Below are 20,574 nucleotides of genomic sequence, written 5' to 3'. Positions count from 1 at the left end.
TCCCCCTCCATACTCAGTAGGAGCTCTTGGACTCAAAGTTTGCAGATGACACAACAGCATACCTATCTAGAGATGTGGGGAATCTCCAGAGATTCGTTCAGGCGATCGAGATCTTTTGTTGCGCATTAGGAGCGCAGATCAATTGGCACAAGTCGTGTGGTTTTTGGGTAGGCTTTGCACTCGCCCCAACTTGGTGCCAGTTGAGGCTTTCCAGTGGATCATGAAGGGCACTCTAGTCCACTATCTGGGATGCCAAGGGGGCATTGATATCTCCTTGGAGCAACAGCTTGCCCCTCTTCTTCTAAGTATTTGGAAGAAGCTTTTGTACTGGAGTTCTGCGAAGCTCTCCTTAGCTGGTCGAGTGGTGGTGGCGAACCAGGTTCTTCTTGCCAGCATGTGGTATATTACTTCTTGTTGGGCCTTCTCTCGAGCATGCATTGGTTAGGTACAACGATTGATCGAGAACTTCTTGTGGGCCAACAATGATGGGAGACCTGCCCAGGCCAAGGTGGCCTAGAGAGATCATTCAGCCACAGCGCAGAGGGGGCCTAGGCATCATCGACCTTGCCATTCAGAGCTGTGCCTTGCTAGGCAAGCTGATTGTTAGAGGACTCCTTGTAGGTCTTAGGCAGTTAGCTCCGGTAGTCTCGAAGGAGCGTCTTCGGCAACCCTTGATCCGTTTACCCAGTGGCCATATGTTGGGGGCCCAACCTCACGTATCATGGGAAGCATTGAGCATAGGACCTGCCAGGTCCCTTGGAGATTGGCTTGTACACAAACAGCTTCCCCCGAAGGCTCAGGAGAGAGGCCTCCTAGGGATCCAGGGTAGAGACAAACTTAGCCTCGACATTGACTCTACTATTCCCTAGGAGTGCTGACCCCTATCCTAGACCCGACCCCCCACAGTGGCTAGGCATGTTTACTAGGCATGATATTCTCTTGGCAACCCATGGCGCAGATGAGGGTTGTGGTTTGCTCACTTTTTCTATGGTCCCCATGGCAGATTAGAGAGATCGGAGTCCCCTTTGGAGGATTTCAATATCTGCACCTTTCAGAGGGTGAGGGTGATCGGATTTCAAGCACATTAGTGGCACATAAACCCTCTGACAGCCAAGGTGGCCACGGAAAGACTTTTTTTGGTAGTTATGGATTTGGGAGAGCCAGCACCTCATGCGCCTCCAGTAGAACCTGGGGGAGTGGACTTGCTGTGATCCTGATACCCCCATTTTTTGCATACACAGCACGGCTAGGCCGCAAGATTCAGATGCCCGAGATTGAGGGCACCCCGGTAGCAGCAGTACATTGGCAATCACAGGGCCTCTCACAACAATTTCTCTCATACTTTTGGAAGAGGCTCTAGGACAGTTGTCCGCCTCGAAAGATCACCCTCTTTCTTTGGTTGATGGCGCACAGGAGCTTGGTAGTTGGCATGTGGTTGACCATTGGTGGTCGACAAATAGCTCGTCCATAGTTGTCAGGTACGATACCGTACGGGAAAATACGATACGATATAAAAAAATTTCATATCGTACGATAAAATACGGTGTTTTAAAAAAATACTTATAAACTTAGGTATTTCCAAGTCCAGATATGGAGTATTTTAGAAAGGAGGGAAGCATCATAGTACAGAGGAAATATATATATATATATATATATTGAAAAAAGAACTTTTTTTTTCTGAAAAAATCCATACGATATTCTGTATGATAAGCTATCGTACGCCATACAGAAACAACCTTGAGCTGCTCGTCTTGGTGCGGCCACCCTCAGGAGTCTCAAAGACATTGTCTTTGGGAATTCTCGAAGGCTCGACAAGTTTGGCAACGGATTCTCCGCATTTTCACGATGGACAGGACCTCAGCCCGTATCATTTCATGGGGCACTGTCGCTTAGGTTGTCATGGCTTATGAGGGGGAAGGTGGAGGGCTAGCCCTTTAGGTCTCTCACCTTTGCATATCGGCAGTACCAGTCCCAGCCCCATCTGCTGATCATTGGACTCCGGGCTCATGCCAGAGATGGGAGATTTGTAGCAACATTGCAACCTGGCACATATGGAGAGCTCGATGTAGTGAAGCCATCAAGGGTACCCGCACTCTGCGTGCAGAGTTCATTAGGAGGATTTCGCTCAACAATCATTCATACCCTCCGAGGTCAATGGGGGAAGTTGCAGGGTGGCTTTGATTGCATGCGGAAACGGCGGGAAGCTTTCTTGAGGCTCTGACGGCCTAGCTCTTTTCTCTCAGATAGAGGTGGTGATCCCATTTGGCATTATAGACCACCTATGTGATTTCTCTCCCCCCCCCCCCCCCCCCCGCCCGCCCGCGTCCTGTATGAGATAGCCTTCTCCTCGTAGAGAGGCCAGCCGGAGGAGAAGTGTATCTCTCTCCACCTTTGATCCTTTGATCCCCGCCCCGTACATGGAGGCGAGTTTGTATCTAGCCCTTCATGGCTGGTTTTTTGTTAACTAATAGTAAGATCTTTTTCCCAGAGAGAGAGAGAAAAAAAAGAGAGACCACTAACAACCAACAATCAATAACCTCCAGAAGTCCTTGCATGACCTATCTGTATACAAAGGGTCCTTGGCCCTAAGCAGTGGGTATCTCCTAAACCAAGAATCCTGCCATTCGGTGCAGTAGATGAGGCCTCAACTGCCGCTACTTAGTTCATGCAGTTGTCAAAGGTATTCGTTGGCTAGCTGATGCCCTTATCTGTATTTGTGGATGTCCCAGGTTTTTGATCACCAAGAGATATTACACACTAATACTGGGAATATTACTTGGATGGGGAATTCCACTTTGGACACCACCAAAGAGGTATTCCGCATTTTACCATGGCATCTAGGATGGAGATAACCCTAAAGAAGTAGTACTAAAGTGTACACAATCACAATGATATTAAAATAAACTTGCTCCTCTTCTCCATCAAAGGAATGAAGAGTGCACTATCATGCCATCATTTGCTAATATGAAGATTGAACTCTTGACCATACTAGGCCCATTATGCAATCAAAGGTATCTTTATGAATCACAGTGAGTGAACTCATAGGTCTACTTGACTACAAAAGTCTTCTTGACTCAACATAGCGTGCACTTTGCTCCAACACAGACTGTCATGACAGACACAACTCTCTTGAGCTTGAGGAGTATATGTCCCCATTATTGGTATGATGGATTAAAGTTAAAACAGAGAACTCCTCACTCATTTAACGGAACAAGCTATGCAAGTGCTCTTCCACACATTAGCATCCTTAGTTCCATGCATGAACCAGTTGCTTGGACTCTTTGGAAGCCAGATGGATGTCACCGGCCCACTTTCTTCCACCTAGAAAGTGGATGACAGGCCCCATGAGAATTGTCTGATGAATTGCTTTCCATAATATATGTTGTGCTTGCATTGTGCGTGGACATGCATAACATGTTTTGGCATAAATAGTCCTATGTTTTGTGCATATGACTATTTGTGAGCTTGAGGATGCTCGAAAGACCCAAAGACCGTCCGCCGACTTGGAGGATGCCCAAAAGGCCCAAGGTCAAGTGTGTGAATGTATGCCTAACATTATGGTTTACTTTTTGCAACTATAGTGTATGTGTAGGTGTATAGGTGTGAAACTGATTATTATTATTATTATTCATAAACTTAATCTTGCAAATTAAGGTTAAATCAAGGAAAATAAAAGTTAAAAAACAAAGCAAAAGAGTAAGGGAGAAAAGCAGCCTGCTACTACCTTTTAGGCAAATCAACCATCTCTTCATCATTTTTTTTCTACGCACACACTATCCGCTGAAGAACAAGTGTGTGCATGTATGGCTAGAATTATGGTTGACTTTTTGCATTAATAAGTTAGGTATTTATGTATGTGTAGGTATATCGGTACCGATCATTATTATTGAAGTTCATATAAGTATGGCTAGAATTATGGTTGACATTTTGCATTAATAAGTTAGGCATTTATGTGTGTGTAGGTATATAGGTATGAAACTGATCATTATTATTGAAGTTCATGACCTTAATCTTGCAAGGCACTAAGGCTAAAGCAAGGAAAGCAAAATTAAAGCAAAAGAGAAAGCGAGCAAGGAAAAGAAGCCCACTACCTTTTAAGAAAATTGACTTTTCTCTTCATCTTTATCTTCAACACATGCACTCCAAGGCTCTAGATCGCCACATCACATTGTGTTCATCTTACGAATGCCATATGAAGATCTGTATGACCACGGGCATGTATGGAACACATACGTACAAGATGACCCATACAAGGATGTAGAAACTGAAACATGGCTGTTCGGCTTAGAGATGTTAGCTTTTGGGCAATTTTCCGCTTTTTTAAACTATTTTTGCTGTCTCAACTGTTCAAGATTGTTTTGATGGATTCTGGAGCTGATTTTGAAGACTTTCCAGCAAATCCACTTCATCTTCTTTGTTGAGCACCCACGAAGGTGTACAAGGCTTCTGCCAACAGTTTCTCTCTGAGTAAAGCATGCTTGGGTTGTTTGAACCCTTGAAGGTGTTTGGGCTGATCCGAAGAATTGTAAGCGCCACGTGATTGGACATGAACAGGCACATACAAAAGCAACATTTTTGGAGCACCTTCGGGGACTTGGATTTACATTGGTGCGTTCGAGCACTACTTGCCAGTTTTGTTGGAGGTGCATTTGTGCAAGTGTGGGCTGCTAAGGAAAGCTATGTATGAACAACGTATGGCCAAGGCAGATAATTGTACAATTAGAGCATGGAACTGTACGGACAAGGTAGAGTTTGTATGACCAAGGGTATATTTGAACAAAGGATTGACTTCAGTTGGATGGGCTTGTTTGGGTTGGGTTGAGGTTACCGAGTATGACTGGGCTTCGTGTGTGGATCTTCATTGGATTCTGCATGAGTTGTGACATGATTTGTTGGAATGCTGGTTGCTCTGAGTGTGAGTTTTCACTAGGGCATATTTGAACAAAGAATTGACTTTAGTGGTTTGGCCTGATTCAGCAGACGGGGGTTGACGCTATTGGTAGGAGTTGACTTCGTCCCATGTAGATCTTCATTGGATTCAGCATGAAGTTGTGACATGATTTGTTGAAATACTGGTGCTCCAGGTGAGTTTTAACCAAGCACCCATTGAGTTTTATATTTGGATTCCTTTGTGGAATAAAGTTCTCAAGAAGGGAAAAGGGAAAGGGGGGTAACTATCAACCCTTAGTGTGGTGTGCAACACACACAGAATTATTAGGTGCATCCATGCTTTATTTCCATCGTGTGAGTGTTTGTCTTAATTAAGTGAAATTTGAGATCTGCGTGTATCCCACGTGACCCTTCACATTAAACACGTAAGAGTGTACAAACATTATTCCTGACAACCTGCAATAGACAAGACAATAGAAATTACCCTAAAAGAGGATTACTCCCTGTGGTTCCTAGTCCAAGTTCATGCATACTTGTCTTGCCTGCTAGAACTGCACCACATGCTCTCAGTCTTGCAACACAAGCTGCATCCTTTTTTACTTACCTGATTTTGTGAACCCAAAGTGAGCCTCCTATAAACATGCATAAACTCGACAGTTTAGAAAAAAAATTTCTGGTGGCACATTAAAACATTGCAAAATAGATACGCTTGATGGTAACATGTCTGTTTGAGATGCACTTTCTACCTTTTATATGTTTTAGTTTAACGATAGAAAGTAAACGTTTTTTGCCTAGTAGAGACTGCGTTTCTAGATTATCGATAGCACCTTTGGTTGAGTAGGGAAGACAATCGATGTCATCCTTGACTACTATTAAAACACCATCAAGTTTGGATAACGGCTTTCCTACACATAATCAAGCAGATTTGTGTGAAGTATGAAATGATTTGCTGAAATCGAAGAATTTCAATTGAATGTGAAAAAGGGCTTGCAAACTGCACTGTACCACAATTTGTCTTCTTTGAAGTATAATAGAGCATACATCAGCTTAATATAACATATTGTGCATAGCATAGAGAAAACATTTTTCAATAAGCTACTATCTTTTCCACTCCAAAAATTAAACTTCAGGTTGTCAAACTGATTTTGTGCCTTCACTAGGAATCTCTGTAAGCTTGTTGCCACACGCTTTAAAAGAAGTAACACCTTAACTCATGGGTGCCCATCCATTGTTGGTTGCTGTAGATGCCATAGTCTATCTCTTTGGTGTTGGTGGTGTTATGATTTTTCGTGGCCTCGGGTTTTTGCATAAAAGCATGTCCGTTGCTATCCAGTTTTTGCTTTGCTCATGGATCCAGCTCACATTCGTGGGAACGTCACCTTATTTTGGAGTTGCTTGAGCTATTTTTACGAGTGGTCATTTAAAGATCAAAAGCTATTTTTGTTTGTAAGTCATATGTATGATCTAGGCCTCCTCATATAGAAGGCACACTTTGGTTAGAAGAATGGAAATATGTTATTATTTTCTTTTTATAAAAGATTCATAAGTTCTGGCCTTGCATAAAATTGAACAAGAAGAGGGCATTCTAAAGTAATAGAGATCATTTTTTTGGCATAGTAGATCTAGTTTAATTTGGTTGTGCGCTTTGACCAAAGCTTTTTTTTTCCGGAAACAAGATCCTTCTATTAATTAACAAAAAACAGTCTCAAAGGCTAGATACAAAGTCGCCTCCATGTACGGAGCGAGAATCAAAGAACAAAATAAGGGGAAGGATGCACATCTCCTCCGGCTAGCCACTCTATGAGGAGAAGGCTATCTCATACAAAGGGTGCAGGAGGGAATAACCACACAAGTGGTTTGTAGTGCCAAGTGGGCTCACCACCACTATCTGCCAGAAAAGGACGAGGTAGCCAGAGCCTTAGGAAGGCTTCCCAACGCTTCCGCATACGATCAAGACCACCCTGAAGCTTCCTGTACTGTCCGTGGAGGGTATGAATGATGTCGAGCCAGATGCCCTTAATGGACTCCCCAGGCGCAAGCGGAGTGTGGGTGCCTTCGATGGCTTTGCTGCATCGAGCTCTCCAGATGTGCCATGCGGAAATGCTACTGCAAATCTCCCATCTCTAGCTTGAACCAAGAGTCCAGTGACTTGTAGATGGGGCTAGGACTGGGGCTAGGACTGGCACTATCGAGATGCGAAGGTGGGAGACCTAAAGGGCTAGCCCCCCACCTTCCTCATAAACCAAGACTGGCCTCCGTGGCTCAAGCGACAATACCCCATGTAATAGTACGGGGAGAGGCCTTGTCCATAGTGAAGATGCGGAGAATACATTGCCAAACCTGCTGAGCCTTAGGGCAATCCCAAAGACATGTCCTTGAGACTCTTGGGGATGGCCACATCTCGGACATGCTGCTCGTCTATCTAGTACCGCCAATGGCCAACCATGTGCCAACCGCGAAACTCCGATGGGCCAGAAACTGCGAAAAGAGGGTGATCTTTCAAGGTCAAAAATTGTCCCAGAGCCTCTTCCAAAAATATGAGGGAAAGCACGGTGAGAGGCCCTAAGACTGCCAGTGTCTTGCTGCTACCGAGGTGCCCTCGACCTCGGGCATCTGGATCCTACGACCTAGCCGTGCGGTGTATGCAAAAAATGGGGTACCCAGAGTCTCCTCCTTGCCTATAGGATCACACCAAGTCCACTCCCCCTGGGGAGGTGCGTGATGGGCCAGGTCTCCCAAATCCATAAACGCCAGAGTTTCTCCTTTGTCACCTTGGCAACCTAGGGGCCATGGAGGCCCATGGCCATTGCCCAACAGCCAGCATGGCTAGGGCATGCTATCGGCGGCCAGCCCTGTGGCCTCACCAGCCCAGTCAGCCAGCATTATGGCTTGGCCAAACTATTGGCTAGCCCATGGGCAGCCATGTGCAGGCTGGACAGCCCAGCATGAGGTGGCCAGATCATGGCCAGCAGCAGGTGTGAAAGGCACCTATTAAAAGGCTGATTTAAAGGTCATGGAGATGCATAAACAGGCTGACCCCTATATTTGCCCACCAACCAGCATAGAAGTGACTATAAAAGCAAAAGCTAGGATTCATTTCAAGCATCTTACGATTCATAAAGGGTTGAAGTCTTCCAAGGGCCACGACAGCCAAGGGGAACTCTAAAGCCAAGGTGAAGGTGAAAGGTCAAGCATCAAAAAATTTACAGATTTGCATCATTCTAATAAAGCAAATACACCATTCGTGGTGGGGACCCTACAGAGGGTATTCGGGACCCAATACTGTGTACGACTCTCTCTCTCTCTCTCTCTCTCTCTCTCTCTCTCTCTCGACAGTGTATCAGATGTCACATGGTTGTAACTTTGGTCTCATAGGTCACTTTGGCCTTTTGAAGACGTTAATATAACATTTCATTTCATTTCTCTCGACTCTCTCTCTCTCTCTCTCTTGCTTTGATTAGTTAGTTTAGTTGTTCTCTTTGATGAGACACCAACTTCAGATGTACTCTCAGTTTTGGTCTCATAGGCCACTATGGCCTCTTAGAGACGTTAATATATCATTTCATTTCATTTCATTTCTCTCTCTATTTCTGCACATCTCTCTCTATCTTGTGCATTACCTTCCTCACGAAAGATTGCTGAATTCTGTCCATTAACGTAACATATTCTATTCTTCAAGCTTCCACATGTCACATCCGGCCACGCATGTGGCAAAGCATAGATCACCATGTTGAAGGCCTCTATGGGGCAGACTGGCATGCATTTGTGGAAGTCAAACCTTAGCCCCTAGCTGGGGGGTGGTTTGAAGCATAGAACCTACGGTTGGGAGGTGAGCTAGCCTGCACCCCTTTTAGGGTGTTTGTACTAATCACTTGTGTTTCGTGTTTAGGAGACCTACGGGGTTGTAACACAAATAGCTTCACAAATGCAGCTGCCATCATATACTTGACTTGTGAGTTCTGTTGATGATAATGCGAAGGTGGTTTTCTTTTTGCTTACCAAGATTGAAAAGGTATAATTTGTAGTAGATTTTCTATCAAAGCTACCTACCTAATCACTATCTATGAAGCCATGGAGGTGCACTAAATGTGTATGCCATAATAGTGTGCAATTGCGTATCTCAAGACATGCCTGGCCTCCTTTCATTGAATCTCTTTTGTGTGCGCCATGCATTGACTTACAACTCCCACTGCATGTGGTATGTCAGGTCTCGTTGTGTTCATTAAATAGATGAGGCTGCCCATAAGTCTCCTGTATAAAATGGCATCCACATCTGTATCTTCAGGACACCGCTTCAACTTTAGGCCTTTCTCCATAGGAATGGAGATTGTGTTACAATTCTCCATGTGGAATCTGTCCATTAACTGCTTACCAAGATTGAAAATGTAATCTCAAGACATGCTTGGCCTCCTTTCATTGAATCTCTTTAGTCTGTGCCATGCATTGACTTACGACTCCCACTGCATATGGTATGTCAGGTCTTGTGGTCATTAAATAGATGAGGCTGCCCATAAGTCTCCTGTATAAAGTGGCATCCACATCTGTATCTTCAGGACACCGCTTCAACTTTAGGCCTTTCTCCATAGGAATGGAGATTGTGTTACAATTCTCCATGCTAAATCTGTCCATTAACTGCTTGGCATATTTGATTGGCACATAAAACTGTCATTTTTTTTAACACCAAGAAAATAGTGCAATATTGTCATTCCAAACTGCTTGGAGAGGGCTGATTTGATGTGCTTAACAAGTGTACCATCATTGCCTGTAATGATAAGATCATCAATGTAAAGCATAACAATAACCATGGCTGTCCTCTTGCAAGATGTACGATTAGAATTGCCTTGCTTTTTGTGAAGTCAATGTCCTTAACAAATGTATCAATCCTTGTATATCAAGACCTAGGTAATTGGTTCAAGCAATACAAGAAGTTCTTGAATTCGCATACTCCTTCCATGCCTTTGACCACAAATCCTTCTGACCAAGTCATGTAGACTTTCTCTTCCACATCTCCATAAAGAAAGGAAGATTTGATGAACTGCCAATGCTAAAATAATGCAAACGGTTGCAGACTTTCCCCAGGTGCAAAGTTTTCATTGACGTGCACCCCTTGTTCTAAGCTGTTAACCTTTTACAAAAATCTTGAATTGTACTTTTCCACTGAGCCATCTCACTTGACCTTTTTCTTGTAGACAAATCTCCAACCTACAACATTCTTTTACCTTTGGGCAAGTCAACAAGCTTTCAAGTACCTAAAAGGGCGATGTATCACTAGTGTCAAATATCTTGGCAATCATCACCTTTGGGATCAAATGTAGGAGGCCTTCTAAGAAGCAATCAGGCATGGTGCCAATCTCCATGGTCTTGTTGAAGGCTGATCATAGGATCTCTTCCAAGAGTTCTAATTAAAGCTGAAAAAGGTCGCCAGGCACTTTGGAATCCGGGTCCATCATGGCCTCCGGCCGCAGGAAGGGGGATCACAGCTGTACAATCTGCCCACATTTTGTACTTTCCACTAGATGTTGCCAGCTCAGAATACAGAAACCTTTCCTGGGAACACAAACATGGCAAACTCGTGAAGCTGCTCCTGTTGCTGTCACACGGAGTCGATTTGAGGAACACTGATGTGTTGAACTGCTGCAGCTGCTCCAGTCGTCGCAAGCACCAGTCCCCTCCTGGAGGTCAGGAAAGGGCCTGGGGAACCCTTCCCCAGCAGGAAAAGGGCTCCTGCTGGCTCCCGTCGGTCGTTGCCCTGTTTTCCTCCTGGAAAAGGGTTCTCCAGGCCCTTTCCCTAATCCGTCTTCATCATCAAAGATAGAGGACTTGCCCAACTCCTTCCACACTTTGGGCCAGGCACTCTAAACCATGATAGGTATCCAGATATTTCCTAAACACTAAGAGTAGAAAACTCATAGTGTGGGCACTGCTGAGCTATCATCCCAAGCGTAATTTGGCCTCATGCTGAAGGAATCGTATACCTCCCCCTAGCCGATTAAATTCTGGAATATTTATCATCATTTGTTGGCTTCAGCACACCCCATAGTTGCAATGAAACGTGTTTCATTCCATCTAAATGAAACGAAACGTTTCATTGGAATGAAACGTGTTTCTTTCATGTAGCTTGGGAAAACCTACGATTTTCAACATTTTATATCCAGAGAGCACGTTTTTTGAAAAAGAACGTCTACCTGCAACTAGGAAATAGATTGAAGGAGCTCCTGCCTTGCACAAATCAGCCCCTACCAGCTCCTCCCGCACTTCCGAGGTTCCATACCCACCATCTCTCAGGTTGGTTGTGCTGATTTGTACTTTTTTTCTTCGATTTTGTAAAAAACACAGATTTTGAAATTTGGAGGTTTTCATGCCAGAGTGCCAATCCAGCCCTGCTTTTGTCAAGATGCCTCGCACTAAGGATGCCATGTGGGCCCATGTCACTCCTGTATCTAAATATGGCGGTTTAGGCACACAAAAGTGGAAGGGGTTTGCTCAGGAGGGTCCATAATCCGTGTTAAGGCCCATTTCACAGGTTTAACCGGGGAAGGCATTGGTGCATGCAAACTTGTGCCTGCAAACATCAAAGCCGACCTACAACAATGGAAAAGACAGCCGTAGGACACTGTTGTGGGCCTACGCTTGAGGATATTGGGGCTAGTGAGAATATAGGTGATGCATCAAAAGAGAACACGGTTGGGTTCAGAGGAAGATGCACAAAGCCAAGCAGGATTTAGGGGTGCTGGTAGTTCCACTCCCACAGCAACACGAACCCCTTTGCCCGCAGCACCCAAAGCCTCTCTAAAGAGAGCAAGCATGCAAAAGCAAGCAATTAAAGATGCAACTAGGGAACTCACTAGGCTTTTCATCCAATGCGCTTTGTCTTTTCACATTGTGCGCACACCACGATGGAAAAAGGCCATGAGGGCAATCAGCCGCATTGGATGTGAGTGGGAGGGACCCTCCTATGAGACCTTGTGCACTAAAGAGCTCAGAAAAGAGTAACATGCAATGGAGGTGGAGATGGAGCCATTAAAAGCCACTTGAAGCAAGTATGGTTGCACATTGTTATGTGACGGGTGGTCAGATATATGCAAGAGGAATGTGTACAATATTTTGGTGTCCGCTTACAAGGGCACTATGTTTTTGTGTGCCATTGATGCATCTATGCCTGGGACAGTGGTGACAGGAGTGTTTATATGGTCACACCTCTGCGAGGCTATCATGGAGATAGGCCCACAAAACATAGTGTAGGTGGTCACTGACAATGGTAGCAACTGTGTCTCTATGGGACGGATATTAGAGGATGAGTTCCCGCAGATTGTATGGACCCCCATAGCCTAGACTTGCTCATTGAAGATCTTGCCAAGATTAGGTGGATTGCTGACATCTTTGACACTACGCGTAGCTTGGTGAAGTTTGTTACCAAGAGGCCCAAGGTCTTGGTAATGTTTCGTGCCAATAGTGACCTTGAGCTTTTGAAGCCCTCATAAACCAGGTTTGCATATATGTTCATTGTGGTTGAGAGGGCAGTGAGAGTCTGACAGGGACTCATGCACACAATGGTCAGTCGAGAGTGGATGAGCTGGGAGGACCATGAGCACCCGAAGGTAGTTGCTTTTGCACGCAAAGTGATGCAAGAAGATGGGTGGAAGGAGGCAGAGGCTTTATTGAGCACTCTTCAACCAATCTATAGTGTTCTTCGCATCACTGACATGAAGGGCAGCACTCTTGGACTCTTGTACGAGTTCATGGACCGGATTGGAGAGGCTCTTAACTGATGCACTCTCTTGACAGATGAGAGGTACTGAACTTCTGTCACCAGCCTCGACATTTTCCAGTATGAAAGGGGTCTGGTGGACTCCAAGATGTCTAAATATTTGGAAAGTACAAGCTTTGGGAATGGGGGATTATCCTAGAATACAAAGGACCACACTCCTAAAATTTAGGAGAGTTGCTATTTTTAGCCCGACTCCGATGGAAATTATGTTCGCGTCATTACATCTGGAATTGAGCAGGTACCAAGAGTTGGCAAAGTGCCTATGACAGAATGTCTACCAGTTGGGATATTTTTAGAGATAAAGTTTATGGAAGGACCCATCTCTTAGATTGGGACATGTTGCAAGAAAGTGGACCAAAGTGAGACAAGTGGCCTGACACTTGTTAGAAAGTGGATCAAAGTGAGACAAGTGGCCTCACACTTCTCACTTCAGCTATTGTGTGGCTCTCCAATTGTCATTGTAGCCTTCTCTTGCCATTTTAGCTCATGGGAGGCCTAAATCTATAAATTGGAGCCCTCTCTCTTCATTAATGGAGGCTCTCTTGCTGCACACTAGCCTCTACCACTGTTACAGGCTTCCCTAATGATGGCTACTCTCTTTCTCTCTCTCTTGAAGGCTGTCCATGAAGAATACCGGCTGTTGGGGATTGTTTTGGAGGATTCCATCGCGAAGAAATACTAAAGGCAAGGGTATTTAATCATTTATTATGATTTCTAGCCATTGTACTTGTTGTACCAACCCTTGTACCGACTGTACCAACCTTTGTACTTGTTGTACCAGCCATTGTACCGACTGTACCAGCTTTTGTACTTATTGTACCAACCATTGTACCTGCTGTACTAGTCACTGTACATACTGTACCAGCATTTGTACTTGATGTACCTATTGTACCAACTATCGTACCAGTTATACCAGCCACTATACATGCTGTATCAACCACTGTACCGATTGTACCAGCCATTGTACCTACTGTACTGGCTGAATGGAGAGTTGTACTTGCTGTACTAGCTCTATTGCATGAAGACCCGTGGTTTTTGGGGAAGAATCACCCACACGGAGGTGTATGGATTATATTGTTGGCTCGGCATTTCTACAACCTATTTTCCGGCTTGGTAGTCTCGTGTTGGGCTGTGTTATGGCATTTGTATATGGATAATCTCGCATCTCCCGTGGGGAGAGTAAGGCCCTCAAAGCCTGTACATGATATTATTCTCCTTGGGTAATAAAATACTCCCGGGGGGGGGGGGGGGGGGAGGGCCCATTCCGGTCTCTATGTGGTGTCACAGGTGCAAGCTCCATTTTCAGCATTTGTGGATGTTTTATCACTTTTATGTTTCATGCAAAGTGATGATGGGTATGTGTTAAGGCTATGGCCATGTTTAAATGTTTTAATATGCATTGATAGTATCAACAAGTGTGTCAAAGGCCCTAGTCCCCCGGGCACCCACCGCGAGTTCCAACTTCCAACTAGTTGCCTTCTTGTTGTAACTTGTATCATACTATCGTAGCCCGTAGGAGTGAGCTAATAGCTTTGATCATTCATGGCTGATTGTCAGGATTGAGGACATTCGAGAGGTTTGGAACAACCGGTGGGATTGGTTCCATAGATAAATCCACATGGTTGCCCACATATTGCACCCTCTTTGGCATAGTGAGGCGCAGTATATATTAATGAAGAGTTGGAAGATGGATGGCAAGATAACATTCGGAAATGGATAGGAGGAGAAGTGGAGCTCATGAGACGCTTGGAGGATGAGCGGCTAGTGTATTGGAATGTCAGCCACGTATTTGGTTGATAGACTACATGCATGCGAGAGAACTTCAACTAGTCTCATGGTGGGAGAAGTATGGGATCAGTAGCCCTCACTTGGTGAGTACAACTCTAAAAGACAAGTCTGTTATTTACATGATATATTGATCAATGATGATTATACTTAGACTTTAGTACATTATACTTACAAAGTTTATGTATTTTAATGGCAAAAACGCCTCGCCATTCGAGTCCTCTCACAGGATTGCAGTTCGGGTCCTGCTGAGAGGAACTGGAGCACATGGGTCCTCTTCCATACAAAGAAGAGGAACAAGTTGTCTACTGCTCAGTTGGAGCGGTTGGTATATTGCCATTGCAAACTCTGCCTAATTGAGCAGTCGAGCAACCCGATAGAGCCTTACCAGGTCAATGTCGATAAAATCGACATTGAGAAGATGAAAGATGTCCCAGAGATTCCTCACAAGGAGCGCAACATATATGCCATGTTGTATGAGGAGTTGAGCATGGCACACAAGCATCTACAGCACCATTATCAGGAGGTGCTAGTACCAGTGCAGCAACTGAGACGAGTGCGGCAACTGAGCCAGCATCGTCCTCTTCTAAGAGTGATGTTGAGTCTACCAAGAAGACTACTGATGAGGACATCGAGGATGTTGAGGATTGAGTGCCCACACTCCAGATTGAGGACTCTAGTCTTTGGGGCTATCAAGCTCCTCTAGTTTACTATTTGTCATGCATGATTGCATCTATCAGACTTCAGCATGCTTTACTTTGTGTATTTCAGACTTTAGTTTACTTTTTTTGTATCAGCTCAGGATTTAAACTTTTTGTGATCACTTTGAGAGCCATTATTGAGTAGTTGCCATTATTGATGATGAAATCCAGATCTTAATTCTTGATGTTGCCAGTTTATATATGCCAATTGGTCAGTGACTCAGTTGGATGTCCAGTGTAACTTAACTGGGTCAATCTTTCAACTACTGCACCTTCTGGTAAGATTCCAATCACAGCTTAGACAGGCCAAACTCCTTCTGTTGCACATTTCAAAGTCTTTGGGTGTATTGCTTATATTCATGTCCCAAAAGAGACACGACACAAGCAACCTTCAGGTTTGAAGGTTATTTTTATTGGTTATTCTGACAACTCAAAGGGTTACAAGTTTTACGATCCAAGTTCTCAAAAGGCAATTGTTAGTCGAGATGCTATATTCAATGAGCAATTGATGGGAGGTTCGTGGTCCACAGATGATTCTTTAGTTTTAGCATGTTTTAATGTGTAAATGATGCATGTTTAATATTGTTTTGCAGGGAAGGCAACATATTATAAACTCTTATATAAATTTTGGGGCTTGTACCCCCCCTTTTTGTATGAAACGTTTTTGAAACTTCTGGGAAATGAATGAAACGTTTATGAAACACGTTTCATGAAACGCCTAGCAACTATGGCACACCCTGCAATGCTCTAGCGTGTTACATTAGGTGTGAGAATGTGTTTTCCTAAGTTCAGATCTCCTTTTTTTCTAGTTATTTTCAGAAAACATGAATACGAAATTTATACAAAGTACTCTTTTGGACTTACAACCCAACCTTTGGCAAATCGCTCAGTTGATGCAGCTGCTTGTTTGTGAATATCCTCTTTTGACAATGAGGATAATAGATTGACTGGGGGTGTTCTCCTTTGTGAATCTTCCACAAAAGCTATGAAACGAGCAGCCACCTAATTAGATGTTCACAATACAGAGCGTATCAGAGAAGATGAATTTCTAAATGGTCCTCAAGGCAATGCTGGGTGCTGTTATCGTCCAGAAACCTAACCTCTGATGGAGTGATTTTTCCAGTGGTGTAGGCTTCTGCATAGTCCCTTATTGTCCAGTATAGATAAGGATGTCCACTTGAGTTGACTTGTTTTTGTGTATATGTAAAAAAAGGCAAGCAATTCATGGTAGTGTCCACACGTTCAGATGAATCACTTTTTTCTTCCAACAGTTTTACTGCAGTCTCTCCATCTGTCAATCATAGAAAATTGTCTAAAACTCACACCCTAACCTAAAACAAGAGCAGAGCAGCCTAAGTATCACAGGAAGCTCAAACTTGAACAAGAAATGAAAAGAAAAGGGCCGTGTGTACTACTCCGGCAAAAACATTGGGAGCTCTGGTATTTCAGTCTCAAAAAAATTCTGTAACAAATCAGAAACATAAATCTATTTATATGTTGTCCCCTTGAATTTTTGATGAGTTTGGCCCACATCAACTTCAAGCATGCTCCACAAAGGCAACACCATTGTTTTAAAGGAAGCTAACAGTGTCAACAGGTCCTTGAATTATCAGAATCTTTTGAGTTGTTTTAAAAAGTAAAAAAGAAGAAACCTGTGTGAACTTATTTTGCCTCATAAAGTATGACAAAATAAGGTTTCCCAAAAGAGGAGTTTCCAAAATCCACACAAATCCTTTGAGTGCAAGTCCAGAGAGCTGTGGAGCTGTCAAAAGCCAACAAAGGAACTGTACTCTTTATATGTACATACATCGTGGTGTTTCATAATACAAGAGATCTTGGTTAGGACCTGTTGGGACAAGAAAGTATTTTCAACATTTATTTCTAGCTTCATTTATGTAGAACAGCCACGATTCAAAAAATGCCATGTCTCACCAGTTATTTTTGGTGTTTTGTACTGCACTAATGTTTCCATAACCATGCTGCAGGGCTGCCAAGAATGCTGCTCCATCATCAAAGAAATTCTCCAAAGATAAGATGGCACACACTGTTATAGCACAGTTCACAAAACAAATGGTCAATCAGATATTTATGAAGAAACATATTAAATAAGAGGCAAGCAAAATAAAAAGACATGCATAACCTCAAAACAAACATTGAGCTTTGTAAAGTGATATATTTGAGTTTTAAGTTCCTAAATCATGCAAAGTTCAAGAACATAGAGGAGTTGGTATGTTAAATCGGTCCAATGGCCACTGTGCAAACATGTTGCTGCTTGCCCAAACCTTACTTCCTTGATGCTCTCCTGCTAGTTAACACTTGCCAACGATGGTCACCAGCCATGGAACTCATGCTGTTATGCTGCAGCGATTGCAGTACTGAATGTGCATATGTGTGTATTATTTTCAGCTTGATCATGTAAAACCGCACACTTGTTTCTTGATTCATGATTTAGACATTTTCCACGTCGTCACAGGCCTATTGCATTCCCAATGACCGTACATCACTCCAGTTCTAGAGACTTACACTTGACACAGAACACGCATACTGTGGCACATACATCTGTGTCCATGAATTTGCTATTGCTTCCAGTCTCATAGAGGAAGGTCAGGATGGTGCAAATGGTGGAGGCATGAAAAGCCAGGAAGTGGGATGTTTACAGAGATGAAAGAATGATCACCATGGAGAGCCGTCCAAATAGGGACACGGGGACCACATATACCAACTACACAACTCTTTGGAATTGCAATAGTACATTGTGGTCAGATCCTGGAGGACTTCCAAAAACATACATAGGATGGGATGTGGTCTTCTACACAGAGACACACCAAAGCCCTGAAAGAGGGCTAACTGAGATCTCAGAATCAAGGTTGCATCCGTACGTACGTACGGATCGATCCGTACCGTACGGAACGTACTGTACGGATCCGTACGCGTACGGATCCATCCGTACGTTTATTTTTTTAAAAAAACCCCTTTTTGACCTTTCGCCGTGCGATTTTGGCTTGTTTTGGATTTTCGCCTGTTTCGCCCAGCCGCCAGCGCTCTGTTTCGCTCCGTCTCTGCACACTGTGCACAGGTAAGTCACACGCTCTCTCGCTCATGGCCTTGGTCCCTCATGATTCATCTCGTACTGTACTCTCTCTCTCTCTCTCTCTCTCTCTCTCTCTCTCTCTCTCTGCCAATGTACTACTGTCTACATGATTAATCTCGTCTCTCTCTCACTCCCTCCCGAGTCCGGGGTCCCTCTCCTCTCTCTCTCTCTCTCTCTCTCTCTCTCTCTCTCTCTTTCCTCCTTTGGAGTATGCTCTACGCTCTCCCTCTCTCTCTCTCTCTTTCTTTCTTCCTTTGGAGTATGTACTCTGCTCTAAGCTCTCTCTCTCTCTTTGTTTGTGTCACAGAGCTTCCAGGATCCAATATGCCGAAGCCATGCAACCCCTACTGGCAGGAGCACACGAATGTCATCCGTGTTATTAATACGCCGACCCAAGCTGGTTCGGGCACGCGTAGATGGCAGTGCAAGTATTGCAACTTCGAGCTCACGAGCACAATTTCTCGTGTCGTGATACACTTGACAGGTATTGGCACCACCGGCAATTGTGGTGGGTGCAAGCAGGTGCCGCAGGATATGCAGCCTTTTGACATGGATGAGAGTCGAGACTTTTGTTGTGTGCACTGTGAACACTGATTCATCAGTTTATATAGAGCTAACTTCTAAGAGTGGTGATTGGTGATTAAAGATTGATCTCTGTCATCTGATTGAAAAATGGTTTTGGTATCTGATGTTTGATTTCTGAAGTAACAAGTTTTACAACATGCGGCAAGGGTTTTGTGATTACTAATCAAATGCGTATTAGCAAAGACCTTATTAGATTGTCTTATAGGTCTCTCTCACAATTTAAAATGTATTTGGATCTTTTTATGTTTACTTTGATATGAAATGCCATATAGATTGATATTTTTTACAATGGTACGTATTTTTACGTACACAAAAATTTTATCTGTACGGAACAACGTACAAATACGTACCGTACATTACGTACAGTACGTACACATCAACCTTGCTCAGAATACACATGGGAGTCCCATAAAGGAGCCAAACTCTTTGGGAAGGGGGAAGGGAAAGGTGGGGGGTGGGGGGGGAGAGGGATGGTGGTTACAAGGTTCCGGAGGACTGGCAGTACTGTTAAGGCCTCGCCTAAGTAGGGTGCTCACAATAGTCATACGAGATGAGGATGTGGACGCTTTATGTGGATCCATCTTTGCCCTACCAAGAACCAAATTAGTACATACGCAGTGTGTTACTTTGCACCAAAGACATCTGCCCTTGCACATGATGTGTTGCAAAATGGTTAGTCCTCCTATGCACCCTCTCATTATAGATATGGTGGATTTCCCTCAAACAAGAGACGTCCTCCTCTTGGGCGACTTAAACAGACAACTAGTTCACAGGTGCATATGTATGTTCCAGGCAGACCCCATCGTCCTCCCCGAGGGAGTTGGAGATGCAGCAGACTTGGAGGATAGGGGACACATTACAATATATGGAAGGATCCTTTGAAAGATGCGGGCTATGCATGACCTGGCCATCTAGAACGGGATGTCACAATGTCCTCTACCCGGCAGATTTGCTTCCCGCATGGAGGAGGGTCGAGCACAATGGATTACTTGTGGGATCTCTTGCTTGTATGCATCATGTCCAGGACTTTACTATCCCACCACCACCCATTGGGGCTGATCACACCAATTTGGCTTTCACCATATCTTGGTTCTTTTCCATCCTCCTCTGCCGACCCTCCCATCACCACTTCTACCCGTGTCCGCTTTCATCATGATGTAGATCCAATCTATGAGGTTCACCTTGATCACTTGACATCCTAACATGACCACTCATCACCCCTACCCACTTTCACCTATAGTTCCAATGATATAATTGTAGGAACAGTGACTGCAGATTTAACCAGTTCCTAAGGGAGAGTTGTGAGTGGAAAGAACAGACATGGTGAACCAAATAATGGAGTCAGGTTGTCACATGTAGTTTGAGTTTCCCCTATTTATTTCCAAAAGTGGGAATGTTTTAGGAGAAGTCCAAGCTTTTCGTGTCAGTAGAGATGCTGGGTGGAAATCAAAACACGCTCAAATGAGGATAGGAAAATAAAAAAAGTCTCACCAAAGGGACTCAAGTCAACAATCATGAGGATAGCATTGTGACTCCTCAGGAGCTTGTTGAGGTTGAGGACTTGTCTTATGTCACATGTGAACCGGAAACAGTGATTGATTTCAAGAAAAGGCAACTTAGATATAAGTTGATCCTTGAGTATAAAATTAAGTGCAAGCGAGTGGGTAGCAATGGCACAATCCCGATGCCCCAACATCCTCTTTTTTGAGTATACAGTCCAACTGGGCCACAGGATTCAAATGCCAAGAGGTTGA

General features: G+C 44.0%; 1 protein-coding gene and 1 long non-coding RNA gene across 4 annotated transcripts in view; one reads left to right on the top strand and one right to left on the bottom strand.

Annotated features, from left to right (window-relative positions):
* The window catches only part of LOC147615792 (uncharacterized), a 103,076-nt gene extending 85,813 nt beyond the window's left edge, over positions 1-17,263 (top strand). Inside the window, exons 5-7 of the long non-coding RNA XR_015262634.1 lie at positions 4,353-4,745; positions 4,981-5,084; positions 17,130-17,263. This is a non-coding gene — a long non-coding RNA (uncharacterized LOC147615792). The remainder of the gene's footprint in view (positions 1-4,352; positions 4,746-4,980; positions 5,085-17,129) is intronic.
* The window catches only part of LOC147615791 (fatty acid amide hydrolase-like), a 110,481-nt gene that overhangs the window by 86,663 nt on the left and 3,244 nt on the right, over positions 1-20,574 (bottom strand). The window contains exons 2-5 of one of the 3 annotated variants that reach the window (XM_086778399.1): positions 17,077-17,188; positions 16,797-16,906; positions 5,718-5,795; positions 5,424-5,522 (exon numbers count right to left, since the gene is read on the bottom strand). In XM_086778399.1, the coding sequence (XP_086634525.1) occupies positions 5,424-5,452 (29 nt within the window). In that variant the 5' untranslated portion in view covers positions 5,453-5,522; positions 5,718-5,795; positions 16,797-16,906; positions 17,077-17,188. Of the gene's footprint in view, positions 1-4,091; positions 4,886-5,423; positions 5,523-5,717; positions 5,796-16,796; positions 16,907-17,076; positions 17,189-20,574 lie in introns of those variants that run through there. The other 2 variants (XM_086778401.1, XM_086778400.1) reach the window with 2 other exon arrangements.

This window comes from Cibotium barometz, chromosome 39 (genome assembly GCF_041138505.1).
Source record: "Cibotium barometz isolate CiBa-2024 chromosome 39, ASM4113850v1, whole genome shotgun sequence".
NCBI classification, from domain to species: domain Eukaryota; kingdom Viridiplantae; phylum Streptophyta; class Polypodiopsida; order Cyatheales; family Cibotiaceae; genus Cibotium; species Cibotium barometz.
The sequence above is the reverse complement of the archived record's forward strand: the minus strand, read 5'-3'. Positions and strand labels throughout refer to the sequence as shown.